A 19871-nucleotide genomic window follows, 5' to 3' on the forward strand; every position below is an offset into this window, starting at 1 on the left:
CAACGGATGCTCTCAAACACATTAAGAGGGCAAGAAATAATCAAGTAAATAACTCTTGACCAGATACAGCTGTTAACTGAAAGCCATTCCAGGTGACTACCTCATAAAGCTGACTGAGAAAATGCTAAGATGTGCAACGCTGTCATGTAAGCAAGAGGTGGTTACTTTGAAGAATCTAAAAGACAAACATAATCTTTTGTAAGTGTTTGTTTAACACTTTTTTCTTGTTCACTAAATAATTCCACATGTTTTTCTTCATATGTTTGGATCACATTAGTATTTATTCACAATGCAGAACATTTTAAAAGAATGTAAAAAAAAAAGCCCACAGAATTTAAGGTGTGTCCAAACTTTTGACTGGCACTGTATATTATTATATATAGTTACATTTGTAAAATTGCAACATGAAATACTTCTACAGTTAATGAATATCGTCTCTGTCTCACCAAAACCTTGTATCTCCATTCTTTTTTCACCTTTGGACATAATGTGAATTTGGCAGTTGTTCTTTACATTGACTTCCATTAAAATGTAAAAGTTGCTTTTTTGGAGATACAGGTTTTTTGTGTGACAAAACCTTGCTATCATCAGAGTTTAAAGAGAATTCAGCCTGAATTTGTCATAAACTATTATGTATATATCTTTTCTGTCATGCAAAAAAGGAAAACCTTCTTAACTTTCAATGGAAGTCAATGTAAAAAGACTTCATTTGGGGAAATATCTGTTGGTCTATTCATCATATTAACAATATAACAATTCTAATTTTGTCAAAAAGTGCAAAACATCAAAAATGAAGCAATGGTATGCTGACAAAAAATACCAAAGTGCTCCACTATAAAATGAAAATATTTTCACACTGACTTCCATTTAAAAAGTTAAGAAGAACCATTTTTGAGTTGGATTTTTATCCATGACAGCAATGATACACACTTTTTAATCCACCTTAATGATTCCTCTAAGCTATTTTCTATTTCTATTTTTTTTAAATGTGCATAGATTTGTGTACTTTTCCCATTGATGAATGTTCACAGGTTCTTTGAGATCTTTAAGAACGTCCTCATAAAATCAGTTGTCCTCACCGTTCCCTGATTCAACATGTGAGCCTTGAAAAACCAGTACCAGTGAATGTATTCAGCGTGTCTGAATATGAAAAACACTAAAGCAGGCTCTCCAGAGACGTCCAGGACTGTGATTGAGAACCACTGTTTTACATAATGATGTTGAGCTCTCAGAATCGCCTCTGGGTACATCAATACATCACTTTCCTGAGACTGAAAACAGTCTCCAGAGCTATTAAAGAGGAACCTTCCTAATGGTAAAACTGTACAGATTAAGACTTCATTGTATTATATTGTATATTCTACAGGGATGGTCTGCTTAACACTGAACCCAGATGAATACGGATGAATACGGATGACTGACGAGTAGAATGAAAATGAGCCCTGAGAAACATTTTAAGATGTTTGTAAAAAAAAAAAAAATTGTAACTGGTTCCAACTGGTTCCAACAAACCCATCCATTTTCTGCTTCATGGTCAGGGTGGGTCCAAAGCCTACCTTAAAACACTGGGAGCATGGCAAGGCAAGAATATCCCCTGAACAGGAAGCCAGTCCATCAACCATTTACTCCCGTACTCACACCTAGGGGCAATTTAGCACACCTGCCATGTGTTTCTGAGGGTGGAAGGAAACCACAGTACCCCGAGGAAACCCACATAGACATGGGGAGAACACACACTGTACACAAACAGAGACCAGAGCAAGCACTGAACCCACAAACCTTGACCCCTGGAGCTGTGCAGTACTCACACTCCCTGCGACCCCACCACGCTGCCTCCCTGACAAACATTTCATTAGAATGATTATGATCAAGGCAGTTTCGTTGGACTTCATTCAATGTGATAATTGGAGAAGCCACAAGCAATTAATGTTCCTCCCCTCATAACCATAACCGTTCTCAACTCGTCATGCAACTTCGCATCTGAAAAATAACCTCACAACATCCCAATAACAACACAGTTCTTCAGCCAAGTGCTTACTAACTTGGTTATGTTACTCCATTATCACCACACTGGAGCAGGACACTTTTCCAGTTCCTCAATAAAAGACTTTTATTTTTATAGCTCCAAAAAAATTTTGCGAGGACCAGCTATATTCTTCCAAATTTCCTTAATATCAAATATCCTGAAATAATTATCACAGTCTAATCATCATTCAACTCATTCATTGCTTAAATTCCTTCCATTTCTATTTATAAAACAGGTGACTTTTGAGTTTGATTTCGTAGAGTTTTGATAAGTTAATTTTAGTACATATTGTTCTCCTGCTGCACTATATGGACAAAGGTACTGGGACACGTCTCTGAATCACTGAATTCAGGTGTTTTAATCATTGACACAAGTGTATGAAAATCAAGCCCCATGCAGTCTGCCTTTCTTCCACACATTAGTAAAATAATGGGAGGTTCTAAAGAGCTCACTGAACTCCAGCGTGGTTCTGTATGTAATAGGAGACACCGCTGCACAAACAGCAACAAGTCAGCTGGTGATATTTTATAATTTCCTCCCTCCTAGATCTTCCTCCATCAGCTGTGAGTGGTATTATTATTGAACAGTGGAAGAGTTTAGGAGGAACAGCTCACAGAGAGCAGCTCAGCCACCGAGTGTCTGTCAGACCACGTAAAGTCACAGAGCGGGGTCAGGGCCGAGTGCTGAGCTCCTCAGAGTAGAGGTCAGAAAAGTCTCCAACTGTCCCAATAACTGCAGCAGAGCTCCAGACCTGCTACTGCTGTTAGAGCTGCAAAGGGGGACCAGATCCATATTAATGCCTATGGATTTCGAATGGGATGTCATAAAAGCTTCTACGGATGTACGGTGTCCCAATACTTTTGTCCATTTTACTTTACTTTTACTTAATAACATTCTATGGTGCAGCTTTTAATGTCTGGCTCCATTCACCAGCACTATAAACACTTCTGACTGTGTAAGTGTCCCTAAAATGCAGCAGTGGTTTCATAGAAGAACAAAACTGGTTCTTCTGTGGCATCACTTAAGTCCCTTTGTAGCGCCTTTACTTTTAAGAGTGTATGCAAATTTTTTTAAAACCTGGAATTTCCCTTTAATCACACCAATGGAAATAAACTTTAATAAATTAACTGGAAATTTGTGTCAAGTTATCTAAAATCTAAGGTTCTCCAAGTTCGAGTTTTTTAACTCAGTACCTTCTTCATAAGTTCTAACTTCATAACTTCTAACTTACCCAGGTTTACACTGTATTTAAAAAAACTTCTCAAATTAAACAAGTTTCATCTTCATGGAGATTACTTTACACTTTGAGTTCAGTAGAATTTATAACAGTCATTGATTTCCTATCAGATTTCCAAATCTCCAATCCATTGTAGCCTTTCTGTTGAGACGTCCATGGTGCTCACGAAGGAGGACGGGGCTCTGGGCCACTGTTTACTCAGGTTAATAAAGCCTCCCTATAAATGCAAGCTCTGGACTCAATGGAGCAGGCATTCCTGCACACAAACCTCTGACTTGAGGGCTTGGCCACACACCCTCATCAGGTCCACACACACATCCAGTGTGTGCACACACACACACACAGAGCTAGAGAAAGATTGACAGCAACAGTGTTAGTCACTTGGGAGGTTAGTAATGTGGCGATGTGTGCCTGGAGCCTGTCGTGCTGCCTGCTCTCCTGACATCACCCACAGCCTCCAGCCTCATATTCCTCCAGCAGCCAGAGAACACCCTGCATCTCTATAGAGACTTCAGAAGACACAGCCGAGCCAAACTGAATGCCCATCACCCAGAGGGCCGAGACTGGACAGGAAACAAGAGGAGGTTGTCCAACAAGTGCTTCGACGGGCTTTGACAGAAGAGACCAAAGAACATCTGCTGGTGCTTCCTAGGACAGAAGTTGTACCTGCACAGGTAAGGTCAAGTACCTGAGGTGGTGTGGAGCGGTGATGTCTATTCCTGTTAACCTCTTGAACCCTAGGTTTACTATTCAGTTATTAACCTTAGAGTAGAAACTATTAGGAATTATTCGGTAGCCAATAGGTTAGCATACTTTGTGGAGACCCGCAGGGTTCTATTTTAGGGCCAATAAGGTTGTCATTAAAAATGAGAGCAATGTGCTGTGAGAGTAAAGACCTGCTTATAAGGTGTAGGGGTTTGATTTTCAATGACCTGTTGATGGGTTCAGACTAGTTCTTACTTCTTACTGTCAATGTACTGAGACTGTGATGAATCAAACATAAAGTGTTACATTTAATTAGCAATGTTTACTGCACTTAATAATTGGGCACTTTAAAAGGGGCTCAGAAGAAAATCAGGCATTAGGACCTAAAGATTTACTCTAAAACTAATTGCAAGTTTAAATATAGTACCAGGAAAATAAACACAGTAGAAAAGGCAGGAGTGTAGTGGGTAAGAGAGCACCAAGTCAGGCTCTTATCTTCACCAGAGCTTTGTGTGTTCTTTTGATGATTAATTTGTACTGATATGGTATTCAGATCAAGCATTCCTAATACAGGGAGTGCACCTGTTGTGTGACACAATTTTCTGTGCAGTACTTACGTTAGGACCCCGGTGAGTCATCTGAAATGCCAAAAAAAACTTTATTAAAGTTCCTACCTGTTTTTATGCCGTGTCTTGGCTGCATGCCGTGTCACCACCAGTGCAGACCACAAATTTCCCCTTAAGGAAAGATCAAGTAACTTCGTTGGCTGCTGTACAGCATTTGGCAGATGAGCTGAAACTCAAACAGCAAAATTCCCAATAGCTCATATGAATTTCAATAACCCTCGATACAGGGATTTTCGTCTGAATGCAGGCCCTCTGTGTGAATACCTAACAGGTCTAATTCTTCCAGAATCTTCAGGAGATGCATTTACAAAGGAGAGGGAAGATTGGCAGAATGTACTGGGCAGAATTTCCAAGCACAATATCTAATATCAAATCATACCATCTACATTAAAAAGCAAATCTCTGGAACGCATGTGTACTGTATTTGTAAATGTCTATATATGTTTAAAGGGCCCATATCATTACAAACAGGCTTCAAGGTAGTTCTCTCCACGGCCCATGTCCGGAAACTAAGCTGCAACTCTATGTCAACACTCTATGTCCAAATGTTTGTGGACACCCCTCCTAATGAATGCATTCAGTAACTTTAAGATGCATCTAAGTGCACACACACCAAGCTTGTCTGGTCCCTGTAGAGAAGTACTGGCAATAGAATAGAAACATGATCCTATTGGCACCGTGTCTAGTGCCAGGTGTGGGCTAGAAAGGTATAAGGCCTCCCAGCATTAAGCTGTGGAGCAGTGAAACTGTGTTCTCAGGAATGACCTCATTAATGCTTTTGTCACTGATTTCAGTCAAATTCTCACAGCAATGTCCCAAAAGTTAGCAGAAAGCCTTCTTCCCTGGACAGTAGAGACAGTCACTCCAACAAAAGCAGGATCTATCTTTGATTTCAGAAGAAACAGTGAATGAGCAGGTGTCCCAATACTTTTGTCTATTTAGTGCATTTACACCTATATATACCTAAACAGATTACACTTTAAGGATATAGGGTATCCTATAAGGTAGGATTATTTGAGTGATACCATAAAAAACATTTTCATTTCCATAAAGAACCAAGTGAAGAGCCTTTTAAAGGTTTAAAGCGGATGAAGGTTCTTTTCAATTTAAAGGTTCTTCACAAATTTATTTTACGACATTCCAGTTGGGATTGCTCAAAAAGATCCCAGCCAATATGTTCATGTGAGGCTGACTTGAGTGGAATGTGGGCTAAGTGGGTTCCAGGTGGGCATGGGCTCAGAGTTGAGTTTCCCAAATGGGCCCCATCCTTACAGTCCACCTCAAGTCTCACATGGGTCCCAAACTAGGCCTTGTATGCAATGAACAGCTCAGATGATATAGACCATGCCCCACCAGGGTCAGTGATGGGACCAGGAGGGCTTAAACAGGAGGGCCCTATGTTTAAGCCCTCTTGGTCCCATCACTGACCCTGGTGGGCATCCATATGTGGGGCTATTGTGGGACCTGAGGACAAAACTTTCTGGTTCTCAGTTGGGCTACCCATCCAGGTCCCACATGTGGATGGACATGTTAGCTGGGATATGGACCGCCAGTGGGCCGAAAGTGTTATCACAGACTTCTATTACCAAAAAATAGTCCCACCAGTATGTACAGAAGTCTACAAACTGTAGTTACTGAATACTGAAAGGCTTAGCACACACTAAGTATTAGAGGGTTAAATTGTCCATGATTTTTTGGTTCAGAACAATTGTCCTTTTTGTCTGAGGTTCTCTGCTAATGTCCACAGTTATGCAATTTTTGAGGCAAGAATTGACCTAAGGGTATTTGCATAGATTTCAATCCCATCCCATGCATCTTGCCAGAGCCTGACTTCACTGTTTACATATCTGTTCCATGTGATGTTTTGAATCTAGATGGTCTAATTTTACTGATCATTTCGCTTACTGAATGGACAGATGACCCTAACTGAGGTGTTAGAGGAAGTCAGCTCTACAGTCAATAAGGAAGAAATACTGAAATTCTGAAATACACTATATGGCCAAATGTTTGCGGACACCTCTTCTAATAAATGCATTTAGTTACTGCCAAGAAAATAGGACTCTAAACATGAACCTATTGGCATTATGCATAATGCCAGATATAAGATACAAGGGGTATAAAAGAACTGAGCTGTGGAGCAGTGGGACTGTATTCTCTGAAATGATGAATTGCTCCATCCAATACCTTTTGGATGAGCTGGGGAGTTGTCACTGAATGCAATCAAATCCTCACTGCAATGCTCCACCAAGATCAATTAGAAAGCCTTCTTCCCTGGACAGTAGAGACAGTTACTCCAACAAAAACAGGAAAAGCACCATTTATTTTGAAAGAAACAATGAGTGAGCAGGTGTCCCAATATTTTTGTCCACACAACCTATGTAACCTGCTAAAGCCTAAGCAGCACTGGCACACCTGCACCACACGTTGAGTGAATAATACAGTGCTAGAAGGTTGCAAAGACACCAGAACAAACAAGCTGCAATTGCGTATTTGAACCCAGTCAGTCATTCTTATCAGGTGTTGTCATCAACTGCGTGACTTAGCAAGAATGCAATCATTTGCATATCAAGACTTCATGGAAATGTGGCAACAGTTTTGTTTGTGAATTGAATTGAAGCACCTCTATCAGGTAGAGTCTTCCAAAAAAGCTCCTGGTAGAACCTCTGATCTCATTCACTGATTTATCTGGATGGCCCAGTTTAAATCCCTATAGATCAGATGTCCATGTTGTTAACAACCTTTAATTTTACAGTGTGAATTTGGGTTAGAATTAGGGCTGGAATTAGAGTTAGAATTAGGGTTAGGGTTGGAAATAAGGTCTAGGGCTAAGACGAGGGTGAAGTCTAGGTTGAGGATTAGGGTTATGGGACATTACAGTGAATTGATTAGATATTTAGTTGAGCACAAGGTAAAGGTAAGTCAAGTATCTACAAAGTGTTCAGAGTTTCTTGTCCAATTTTATGGTTTTAATGTTATTAAAATCTGAATTTTATAATCACTGTTTTATTCATTTTTACATTTCCAAGTAACACTGGTTAAAGGTTTAACTTTGTATCTCCATTTCTGCAGTTGTTTGACAGTTGTGGAGGTTGTTCTTTACATTGTGTCCAAATTTCATGATGAATGGACCAATAGAAATGCTTCAAAATGACTTCTAATAAATACTTGTCATTTTTACATTGACTTCTATTCAAAAATAAGAAGGTTTTTACCGTCTCATGTAAAATTGCTGTTTTGGAGATACAGGGGTTTTCCATGACAAAACCTTGCTATTGTCAGTCAGAGTTTTAAAAGAATTAAGCCTGAATTTGGTCAAATGTTTCTTCTTTATTATGTTCATATCAATGCGATCATGCAAAAACCTTCATATCTTCAAAATCTCAACTTTTCAGGAGAAGGAAAATCTTTCTTGACTTTGTTCCAAGTCATTTTGGACCATTTCCATTTCTATTGGTCCATTCATTAGAATTAGAATGATTCTAATTATGTTAAAAGTGAAAATCATCAAAAATGATGAAGAGCGATTGTTTGCTGACAGTAAAGACTGCTTACCAACATGAAACTGCATGCAAAAGTAATAGTTTAAACAAATGAAGAAAACTAGTTTAATTTTTAATTTTGCTTTATCTGATCAATAGACAAAAATAAAAATTAATTACGTTAGCAGCAATTAAAACCATGTAGTAACTCTTCCCCAGCTCACAAAAGCAAAGTATGTTAAAAAGCACCTATCCTGAAGTAGAAAAGTACTGCTACTTCACTACGGTAAAGACTTAAGTAAAAATATCAGTATATTTCTAAAAACTACTTGAGTTCAGCCACAAAAATAGCAGCTCAAAAAAACTGCAGAGACCCGCAGTGGAACTTCTTATTACATACAGCGTCTATCAGCACAGGAACTGGAGTTTGTTAGACTGTATTGTTCCTTCTTTTGGTCTAAAATAAGATTAAATAGCTCAAATGTGAGAGGTGTTTTTCACTTTTTCTTACATCCACTCTTACATGTCAAATATTTGTGGACGCCCCTTCTAATGAATGTATTCGGTTTTAACAAATTAAGAAACCAAGTTTAATTTTGCTTTATCTGATCGACTGGAAGCAGTTTTCCTTTTTAAAGGCAGGGAGTAACTGTTCCCCAGCTCACAAAAGCAAAATATGTACATCCTGTAAGTTCGCAATGACAAATGAGAAATATATGCAAATACACTATTGTTATCAGTAATTTGACAGTAATGAATCTTTGAGAAGGAGGCCAGGTCGCAATTACATTCATTAAGAGTGTTGTAAGGGTAATGTTTGGAAACATTGAATAAGACTTTATTCAAATAACACCTGAGCAACAACTTTATCCTCCAGAGTCTATAAATCATTCTTTACGTTATATGTTTTTCTTAATGTAACACAAAAGGCCAGAGCATTATGACCACCCATCAACAAACAGCATTGCGTAAACCTTCTCCTCTCTTAACGAAACAGAGTGGATAATTACCATCAATCTAATTCCCATCAGACTTCAGTTAGAAAGGCAAACCTGCACACCACCAGACTCGTTATATCAACAATAGCATCATTAGTTGGGGCACTATAACTATTTCTGTGACATCTGTCACATCTGAACCTCCCTCAGAAAAGGCTAGTCCTGAGTTATGGTGCTACAGCCCTGTGAGATCCAGTCAGATGGCAGAAAAGCTCATGTGCATTGTGTGTAATCATTACAGCGTTTTATGCCCTGACTATGTGAACAGCACTTATGCTGAGCAGCTGTCAGAGAGAACACTGGGTCAGCTCAGCCTTCGGTGTCTTTGAAATTATGTCTGGACACACAATAATGTTTAATACGCTTCCTTCAACAGGGGAACCTTATTAATGTTTAATCTTTATCTACTGTAAGCACACCAGTTTCTGCAGGTCTGGTCGTTATGCAGCAAGAGAAGCTCAGATTAGCATCACAAATGCAAATTTTAGTTTTTTTATTTATTTATAATTTTTCACTCAGTTTTAGATTCTCAACCCATTTGTCAGTTCTCACATGTCCATCACATGTGATGCTCCCGACACTGGGAAAGTGAAGACAGGCACATGCTTTCTTCGACACATGCGCATGTGCAGTCACCACCACCTCTTTTCGGACTGCCGCCAACACAACATCACCAGGCAGCCAATGTGCTCAGATGAAAGTGCCGGGTACTCTGTTCTGATGCATTGGCTAGCAGATGCTCATGCCAGCCAGCTTCACACTTAAGTGATGTAATGCGAGAAAGAGCCATCAACTCATCTGGAGAGAGCAAGGCCGATTGTGCTCTCTCAGACTCCAGCTGCTGATGCCAGGCAGCATGACCCGGGACTCCAGCGATCCAAGGGTCAAAGTGGCAGTGCCTTAGTCAGCTGGAGGAGGACTGATTAACTGGTGAACTTGATGAAAAATGAAACATTTAGATAATAGCATCAACAAGTGTAAAAAGCCCTTCCTATGTTAAGCTGTGGAGCAGTGGAACTGTGTTCTCTGGAATGATGGTCGTGCTCCATCCAATACTTTTTTGAGATGATATGGGGATGACCTCACTAACGATCCAAAAATGCTCCAAAATCTAATCTAGTAGAAAGCCTTCTTCCCTGGACAGTAGAGACAGTTACTCCAACAAAATGAGTATTTTTAATGCCATTGTTTTCAGAAAAAACAATGAATGAGCAGGTGTCCCAATACTTTTGTCCATATGGTGTCATTTGTTCTTTACATTGTGTCAGAGGTTCATGATGAATGGGCCAATAGAAAAGCTCAAAAATGACCTTTTTTACATTGACTTCCATTGAAAGTTCAGAAGGTTTCTCCTTCTCCTGTAAAATTTGACGTTAATTAAATTATTAGTAAGAGCACTACAATTTCCAATGGCTGCATTTAAACGTGGATGGATAAAAGGTACAAATTTCCCTTTGCTCATGTAAAACTACGTACTATAATTTAAAAAATACTTAAAGTACAGATTTCCTTAAGATAATTACCTTAAGTACATTTAAATACCCAGCTCTGGTCATCAAGTCTTCTGGTCGTTCTGGTTGTCAGTATAATGTGAACAGATGAAGGCACCAAATATAGGTATATTACAATAAACAGACCAACGCTCTGAATGTTTAAGAGTAAGTCGCCAGTAGTGGTGATCCTAAATTTGCAGCTTTTTTAGTTTTATGATCCACAGCCTTCCTCAGTTCCTTGGTTTAGTGTTTCTGTCTTTCAGAATATCACTATCCTCAATCAACAGATTGAGCAATCAGAGCAGCTCAGGCTCTGAGAAAGGCCTAGAAAGACTCCAGCGCTAAACCTATACTCTTAGCCAAATCTATAAACGTTCCTCAGCTCGGCAACAATGAGCACCACTGACCTGGCAAATGGAGCAACTCCTAATTCCCCTGAAATGAATTTTCGAGTCTTTAACCAAACTCATTTAGGGATCAGTCACGGGCTCTAATCCTTTGCCCAGGGAGTGTGTTTGCATCTCCTTCTCTGCTGGGCTGAGTCAATACGGCCAAATGCGGCAGGGTAATGGGCTTAGTGCAAGCTGTTGCTACAGAGAGGGAACGCAAGGCTGTTGAGTGTGTCTAAGCTGACCGTAGATGAAGGAAAAGATGCACCTCCTTTTCCAAGGAGGAGAGAGGGATGAAAGGAGGGAATGTGGGGAGCAGTAGAAGGGGATGAGAGGCAGAGTAGGGTTAAGAGATGAGAGGGGGGCTTCTGTAAAGGAGGATAACTTCATTTCCTTTAGGGTTAACCAGGGGGCAGCTTCAAAGACACTGCCCAGGACCTCCCTTTTGTGTTAGCATAGAGACCAGTAGTAGCAGTGTCTCTGAATAGTCATAAATACGTCGACAGCTTGTCCTTAGTTTAATAGTACCTAATTTCCTCCGCTATCACTGGGTGTGGAGCTATCATCAGATTTTATGAATTCGGGTGTCGCTGTGTCCAAACAAATGGAAGGTGTATCAATGAGCATGTGGCATGCGACGAATTGTCCTGAAGACGTACGAGAACACTGACAGCAGATAATCTACGGCAGCCACTCATTCTCCATCTGTGCCTTATTCAGTTAATCGGAAGACAACTTGCGTAACTAAAATACACAGATATCTATCAAATACCACCACAGGTCTTGTTCACACATACTGAACACATTATAAACACTGATGCTCAACAACAGAACAACAAAGAAAACATGCATTTCACACACTCCAGAAAATAAAGGTGCCAAACTGGGTTCTTTAGAGCAAGGAGACGCTTCTAGTTCCCCAAAAAGAAAACTATAAATGGTTCTTAAAGAGATCTAAATATGATGTAAGAGTGTGAGGAACCTTTCTGAAATTCAAGGAACCTCCAAATAGTGTGAAGGTTTTATTCCAGAGTTTTTTTCCTAGAACTTTTCCAAAAATTATCTAAATGAATTTTGTTTGTTCAGATGCCTGGTATGGACGAAAGCATGAAACTGCAGTAAAGTAACATTTTAATGAATGTTTAAGAGTAAGTCACCAGTATTAGTGATCTTAAATTTTAAAATCTTAAATCAGTATCTTCAATCAACAGATTGAGCAACCAGAGCAGCTCAGGCTCTGAGAAAGGCCTAGAAAGACTCCAGCGCTAAACCTATACTCTTAGCCAAATCTATAAACGTTCCTCAGCTCGGCAACAATGAGCCAAATTGTTGTTTCATTCCAAGGTTTTTTTACTAGAAATTGATTTTGTGTGTTCAGATATCCGATATGGACAAAAGCATGGAACTGCAGTAAAGTAAATTTGACCAGAATACAATAGGAGAGTTGATCTTAAAATCTCCTTAGAAAATCCTAGTGGATGGTTCTTTGGAGAACTATTGTTAATTAACCTCCACATAACGTAGATTCTTGAAAGAACCCTTATATAGATATAGGACCTGTATGAAGGCCATGAAGGTTCTTCAAACCTTTAAAAGTAGGTCTTCCATAGCATCTCTTAAACTAAACACTCAGTGGCACCATTGTTTGAGAGTATTGATCATTGCCCTTTGTTTTTGAATACTGACCAAATCATCTTCTGCCACGCTGAAAACTTGGACATTTCGTGCCTCAACTTCTCAGCACTCTCCTGACTTTCCGTAACTGAGTCCTTTGTCTCCAGTCAGTGACTATTTTGCAGTGTCAAGCTGTCTTCTACTCAATTCCATTTCATTTCGCTTTCATTAAAAACTCACGCTGACACTGGAGACAGGGAACTGCGGGAATGACACCTTGACTACTAGTTATTTACCCAGGCGTCATCTGCCATTCTGTAGTAGTGACCCGTGAGTAAGTTCTTCAGTCAAATCCGTTTTGGCCCCTGGCTTCCCATGCTGCACCGTGACTTGCTTTGGTCCCTCTTTCCCTGCCCTGTGTGTCCTCCAACCTTTAAAGAGACTAGAAGTGACACTAGGACTCACATTTCCCTGAGGGCAAGCTTGGTTTCTGGCTTGGTTTGGCTATGGAACTGGACATTATGATACCTATTAACAACTAGTACCCTGAAATCAGCACCGGAGACGTGATTCAACTTGATGGTTTGTGTTTTTGATAAGGGCTTGTCTGTCTTTGTTGATGTACCTGTGTAATCGTTCTCTCATACATGATTGTATATCTAAGATAAGTCTTGCTTGGGTTATGAATCAGGTCTTGTCTTGGATGTATCTTCTGCCATAAGATAACCTAATGACTCTCTATAACTCTTTTCATAGTCTGAACATTTCATGAATGGGTCAAACAATTTAAGGGACATAGGGGTGGTCTGATTCTGCATGATTTGCTAATGACGCTGATGTCTCTCTTCCCTGTTTTCAGGAGGCCATGGCCAGTCCAGTGCGGGTCCACCCAGACAGTGCCCTGCTTCAGCCTCCCCGCAGTGGCTCTGCCTTTTCCGAGAGTTCCCTGGCTCACCTGAAAAGAGAAGAGGTGGACGTGGAGAACCTGGAGCTGGTGGACAGTAAACCAAGGCTGGACAGCTCAGAGCGAGGGCTGCCAGGACTCTACCTGTCCTGCTTCGACATGCTGTTCACTGAAGATGCTGCCTGGCTGGTGAGGGTGGCGGACTCCTCGGCTTCCGTCAGTGTTGGACCTCGTCTTGATCCCTGTCCAGAACCAGAGCAGTGCCCAGTCATTGATAGCCCTGGGCTGGGAAGTGAACCACTCTCCCCTGGCCTGGAAGACCAGGTAGAGGAGAGGTCTCTGGAGCAAGTGCAAAGTTTGGTGGTGGGAGAAGTGTTAAAGGACATTGAAACAGCCTGCAAGCTGCTGAACATCACACCAGGTTAGAAGCTGGAGTACATTATTTTGGATATTTTGCTTCTCCATTGCATTTTCCCCAGAAATGTCCATAGCATGGAAGGTTTCAGTTCATTGAGGAATGATTTTTGTTGAATTGGTACTTTCTCGTCTGCCTGAATTTGCTTGTTTTGGCAACCATAAACAGCTGGAAAATTCTTAATGTGTACTTTTGCTTTGGACTCTGATCAAGAGCCCACATAAGGTTCAGAGAATCTTTTAGTATAATTAATTTACAGAGAAACTGTCAAAGGTGTTTGACGCAGACAAAACCTGACGTCAAGATAGCTGTGCATACCAGGATGTGCCTAATCCTCAGTCTTGCATGTGGATAACTTTGTTGGAGAAGCTTTGCTTAAGGTCTTTTGGTGTTTATTTAGCAGTAGATGTGTACATTGTCCAACCAAGCCCTTCCCCTGCACCGGTGAGGAACCCTGCCTAACAGAGTAAACGTCAACAGTTGTCCCCCACCGACAGGCAATTCCAACAAGCTCTGCGAGAAAACTGGAAAAGAGTCAAATTTCCAACAGCTCCAAAATATGCAACATCCCATTTGTGTAACGTCTTATTGCAAAACCTCCCAATTGACCTGAAACCCAGTGACACTTGCTATTGATTTTATTGGTGTGTCCTCTTTGGCCTGCAAGCGCTTCTAACCGACATTTGTCACGCCAAATTTCACTCCTTAAAACCAATCCCGCTACACCTCCCTGGGTAAATACCTGTTTCCCCCTGTTCACACTTTTCCTTCTTGCTTTACTTAAATGACTTTCACAAAGGTGCATCAAAACACACAAAGCCCTATGCAAACACCTACTAATCCGCATGTTATGGTCTCAAAGGATAGGGGTGGCTGCTGCAGGCTAATGAGTAAGACAGAGTGAGTCACGCGTATCTCGGATCTTTCAGATCCAGTGGAGTGGAGTTGTGGGAATGTTCAGAAGTGGCTGCTGTGGACAGAGCATCTGTACCGGCTCCCTCAGGTGGGCAAAGCCTTCCAGGACCTGGACGGTAAAGACCTCTGCGCCATGACAGAGGAAGACTTCCGCCAGCGCTCACCACAGTGCGGCGACACACTTCATGCACATCTAGACATATGGAAATCAGGTGCGGGTTCATCATTTGCCAAAGCATGTGCACACATCACACGAAAACACACAAATATGTTTGTTTGCTTGTTTGTTTTCATAAGGGGATCTGCTTTTCTTTGTATGCTCAGCTGCCTGGATGAAGGAGAGGTGTTCGGTCGGAGAGAGCAGGATTACAGGTGAGTCACAATTGCACACCTGGAAGCCAGCAAATAGGACACGCTCAAACTCAAATTTCACATTCAGGTTTTTGGAGATTTATTTTTGCATGTGCGTGTGTGAGTGAGAGAGAGAGAGAGAGAGAGAGAGAGAGAGAGAGAGATAAAGAGCAAAACAGTACCATGCCTAACTGCAATAACAGCCTAGCCTAACTGAATAACACTAATAACACTGAATAACACTAGCTTAACTGTCTAGTAACTGTTTAGTAACTTTCTAGTAACTGTCTAGTAACTTTTTAGTAACTGTTTAGTAACTTTCTAGTAACTTTAGAGTAACTGTCTAGTAACTTTAGAGTAACTGTCTAGTAACTTTCTAGACTGTCTAGTTACTTTTGATTTTAGCATAACTGTCTAGTAACTGTCTAGAGAAACTTTCTAGTAATTGTCAGGTAACTGTCTAGTAATTTTCTAGTAACTGTTTAGTAACTTTACAGTAACTTTCGAGAAACTTTATAGTAACTTTAAAGTAACTGTCTAGTAACTTTATAGTAACTTACTAGAAACATTGCCAATAACCTGTTTAATGTTGGTTTTATTTTAAGGCTGCCTTTGTAGAGACTTCATAACTCATGCAAAAGCAATAATTTACACATTTATAAAAAGTATTTATGAATTTATGACAGTAATTGCCTCACGTCATAGGTTTTATGATGTGAATTACATTGTGTTTAAATTAAGGATCAATTTATTACACTGTCATGAAGCATAATTTCCAAGTAATTTAGGTCAGAAGGCTCAGTGTACATCATATCATATACAATATACACAATATAGGCAAAAGTATTGGGAATGTGTCTGATGTCCAGGGAAGTCTTCCTACTAGATTCTGGTGCGTTGCGATGAGGATTTAATTGCATTCAGAGACAAAAACATTAGTGAGGTCAAGATGTTGGATGATCACCACCCCACCTCAACCCCCAATGTTTATCTGCTCCAGAGAGCCCTATTGTATTGGCAATACTTCTCTACGGGGACTAGGCAAGCTGTGTGTGTCAAATTAATTAAAGACATCTCATGGGTGCAGTTCAAAATCAGTAAATATTGATAAATAAATGTGTTATAAAGCAGGCAGCTATTAAATAAAGTGTTCCCTAATATGTTACCTATATTTGAGAAAACGTTATTGATCACATTTGATTACTTGGTTACTGTTAATTACTGCACAGTAATCAATCATGTTCGATTTTTCAAAAGAACCAAAGATCTACTGAGCTCACACTGCAAAAGAAGGACTTGCTTGTGTTTCAATGCAAAGTATATAAATGTATTACCTAGCATTTGGACTAATGTTGATGGTGGTGTATGTTGTCATCCTGCAGCGGGAGAGGAGCTGTGGTCAGAAGCAGACTCTTCCTGCTCCGGTCAGCCCATCCACTTGTGGCAGTTCCTGAGAGAGCTGCTGCTTAAGCCGCATAGCTATGGACGCTGCATTCGGTGGCTCAACAAAGAGAAAGGTACCGAAGCTTAAAGGACCACATTGCCCCAACAGTGCTAGTGTGGCTAACAGAGAATTTAAGCAAGGGTGGTTTAAATCTCTAATCCCTCATTTTTCCTCCCTAAGGCATCTTTAAAATTGAAGACTCTGCTCATGTAGCGCGACTCTGGGGCCTGAGGAAGAACCGGCCTGCTATGAACTATGACAAGCTTAGCCGCTCCATCCGACAGTACTACAAGAAGGGCATCATCCGCAAACCAGACGTGTCTCAGAGACTGGTCTATCAGTTTGTCCACCCAGTATGAGTCCAGGATTCATACTAGATGAGGCAAGAGGACTGACTGACATCTATGCACTGACAAGCACCCCTAAGAATAACAGGCTACACTTTATTTGCTGGCAAAATATGCTAGCACAAGAGGAACTGCTAAGGAGTCCAGTCATTACAATATTGGTATTTGGTACAATACTTGTGAAACTGAATATTTGGGCTGTAAAGTTTTTACAGTACTGTAAAAGAAATGGTAAATCAAGCTGATATTTCTAATGGTTCTCATTTTGAGATTGTTGTAAGAATTTAACAAGAATATTTAGCCTTTTCTGAATGTTTTATCTAATGGCAGATATTTTTAAAACATGTAAATCAATCAAGCAATTAAACGATTAAATGAGCAATTTCCTCAGATTTCTTAAAAAAGAGGAAAAAACATCTGGAAATGAATAAAAGCTAGAGGATAGTGGTGGTTCTGTAGAAACCAGTAACTGTACATTAAAAAAAAAAACACCTGAAAAATCCCACCCACTACTTTCATCCCCTTCTACCAAAACCACTCCCCCAAAACACACAAATGTGCACATGATCAATGCAGTGGTAGTGGTGTTCTCGTAAACTCATGCTTTGAAGGTATGGAAGTTGAAGAACCATTCTCATAACTACAACTAAACAAAGCTTGATATCTATATCACTTAATTTGATTTTACAGATAGGTATCAAGATAAAAAGAGTATTTCAAGCAATAAAATAAAAAAATTGTCATCACCTGCTCCAATTTTAACTAATATTATATTCCAGGCATGAGCTAGAGGGGTAAAGACGCCCCCCAGCATTGACCTGTGGAGCAGTGGAGAACTCATCCCATATGTATCCAGTACAACCTTAGGGATGAGTTGGGGAGTTGAGGTGGGGGATGATGAGGTGGGGTGGTGATCATCCAACATCCTGACCTCACAAATGTTCTTGTCACTGAATGCAATCAAATGCTCACAGCAATGTTTAGAATTTAGAATCTAAAAAAAGCTTTTTCCCTGGACAGTAGAGACAGTACAGACAGTCACTTCAACAAAAGCAGGATAGACTCTTTTTAATACCCTTGATTTCAGAAGAAATGAGCAGGTGTCCCAATACTTTTGTCCTAATAATGTAAATTAGATCATTTTCTCATATTTATCATGAAAATCTCAAAATGAGAAACATTAGATATGTAGGACTGACTTGAGAAGATTCTTGCAGTATATAAACAAGATTTCTGATGTCTTCACTTGCCAAGAATTTTTTTTTTGCAGTTTTGCAGTTTGTGGACAGTGTCTTTGTTGTCAAGACGAGGAGTCTGGACTGGGCTCTGGCTCTGGACGGGCTCTTATATACATTGCAAGAAATCATCTTAATATGATATTTATGTGTGAAACTAGTTCAGGGGCTTTTACACAAACAGAAGTTACAGAAAATATGTCCGGGTACATTCGCACGGTCTGCCTGCCTTTCCCTATCTCTCTATCCTTCACCCAGCACTCAGCGATAAGGATCGGGACCCCCTGGACTTCTCAGAGTTGCTGGAGTGTTCACCTACGATGAGCTTCTGCCTTTTTGTGATCCTCTTAAGTTCACACGTCTGGGTAGAGAGGACCTGACTAGGGTCCAGTTCTCTGAAACCCTTGATAAATACAGAACCTGGTTTAAAACAAGGAACTGCCTGTTTTGTTTCTGTACACTCACCCATTGTACAATGACATTTATCGAACACACACTCTCCTTGGCCAGCTTTACACTCTGCCATGTGAACGCTCGCGGCGTGTGTTTGAGCAAGCCTCCACTCCCTGCCAGCTCAGGCACACGTTTGGGTTTGGCTCTGGCCTCCGTCCAACACCGGCCTTTTTTTAAGGCCTAATCACACAGCAAACTTATTAACTCTCCCCAAAGGCATTCACAAAGGAGAAAGTCTCCACTTTATTGAGCTCTCATGAATGATCTTCATCTTTAGGACACTTGAACCTTACCTTGCGCTTTCTGCTTTGGGCAGAAGAAGGTGGGATCATTGGCTAACAGTTTTTGTTATGAGTAATTTGCTCTTGGGTTTGTATGTATCGCAAAGTTTAAGCTGTTGTTGGACGGTCAGTAATTGGGTTTTAAAGAATAGCTCTGAGTGAGTTTCTTTTCCTCTTCAGTTCTTGGTATTTTGTGTTTTCAGTCAGGTCATCAGTCACTATTATATCCAAGCCTTACCTGCATGTGTGGCCTTTTTCATTTTTCCCCTTGTTTGTTCTTACTTTCATACAGGATGTTATCTAGCATAAGTTTCCCTGGATATTTTGCTGTGTCTGCCGTTATAATCTCATTGTTAAAAAACACTGAAGTAAAATTTTGAGTTTGAATCTGTGTGAATCTGATCCGCAATTTCATCTGCACAACCTGTGACTGTGGAAAACATGGTCCTATCCTCTTCTGTTATGTAGAAATTAAGCTAAAACTGTCCACCATGTTGTCAAATTTGCAACCAGAGTCTGTGCAGTACAGACCAGATGCAGAGCCAGACTCACCTACTCGTTTAAAAGACTCGCTCCCTTCTCCCAGACCAAGCCACAGTGTCTCAGACCGCCTTCATTGAGCTTACAGCGCAGAATCCCCCTGGAATCCCAGTTTGTCCGGTTGGTGGAAATTTCAACAGTAAAAGTGCAGCAAGTTCCACTACAACTCAGCTCCTCCATTTAAGGAACAGAAAGGGCGCCATGCAGGTTCTACAGACGACCGGCCTTTTCCAGTCAAGGCTGTCAATCACTTCATGCCGTCTTTTTTTTACGATGTATAAAATACTGAAGGTTTAAACACTGATTTCTTGGGTCGATATCAGCACAGGGAAATCCAACTTGGAATTTGAAGACACTGGAGAAGTTTTGAAGAAGGAAAGAGATGGAAAATGGGTTTTGTCATTGAAATGGACGGGGTG

The 19871-nt window shown here is 40.4% G+C and overlaps 1 protein-coding gene across 1 annotated transcript; it reads left to right on the forward strand.

Annotated features, from left to right (window-relative positions):
- Positions 1 to 3527: 3527 nt before the first annotated feature.
- On the forward strand, positions 3528 to 19303 carry spdef (SAM pointed domain containing ets transcription factor). The gene is made up of 6 exons (XM_072684867.1): positions 3528 to 3937; positions 13427 to 13892; positions 14816 to 15013; positions 15126 to 15173; positions 16535 to 16669; positions 16777 to 19303. Exons 2-6 carry the CDS (start codon positions 13433 to 13435, stop codon positions 16953 to 16955), a joined length of 1020 nt encoding a protein of 339 aa, XP_072540968.1. The 5' UTR covers positions 3528 to 3937; positions 13427 to 13432; the 3' UTR covers positions 16956 to 19303.
- The last annotated feature ends 568 nt before the right edge of the window (positions 19304 to 19871 follow it).

This window comes from Salminus brasiliensis, chromosome 7, assembly GCF_030463535.1.
Source record: "Salminus brasiliensis chromosome 7, fSalBra1.hap2, whole genome shotgun sequence".
Classification (NCBI taxonomy): domain Eukaryota; kingdom Metazoa; phylum Chordata; class Actinopteri; order Characiformes; family Bryconidae; genus Salminus; species Salminus brasiliensis.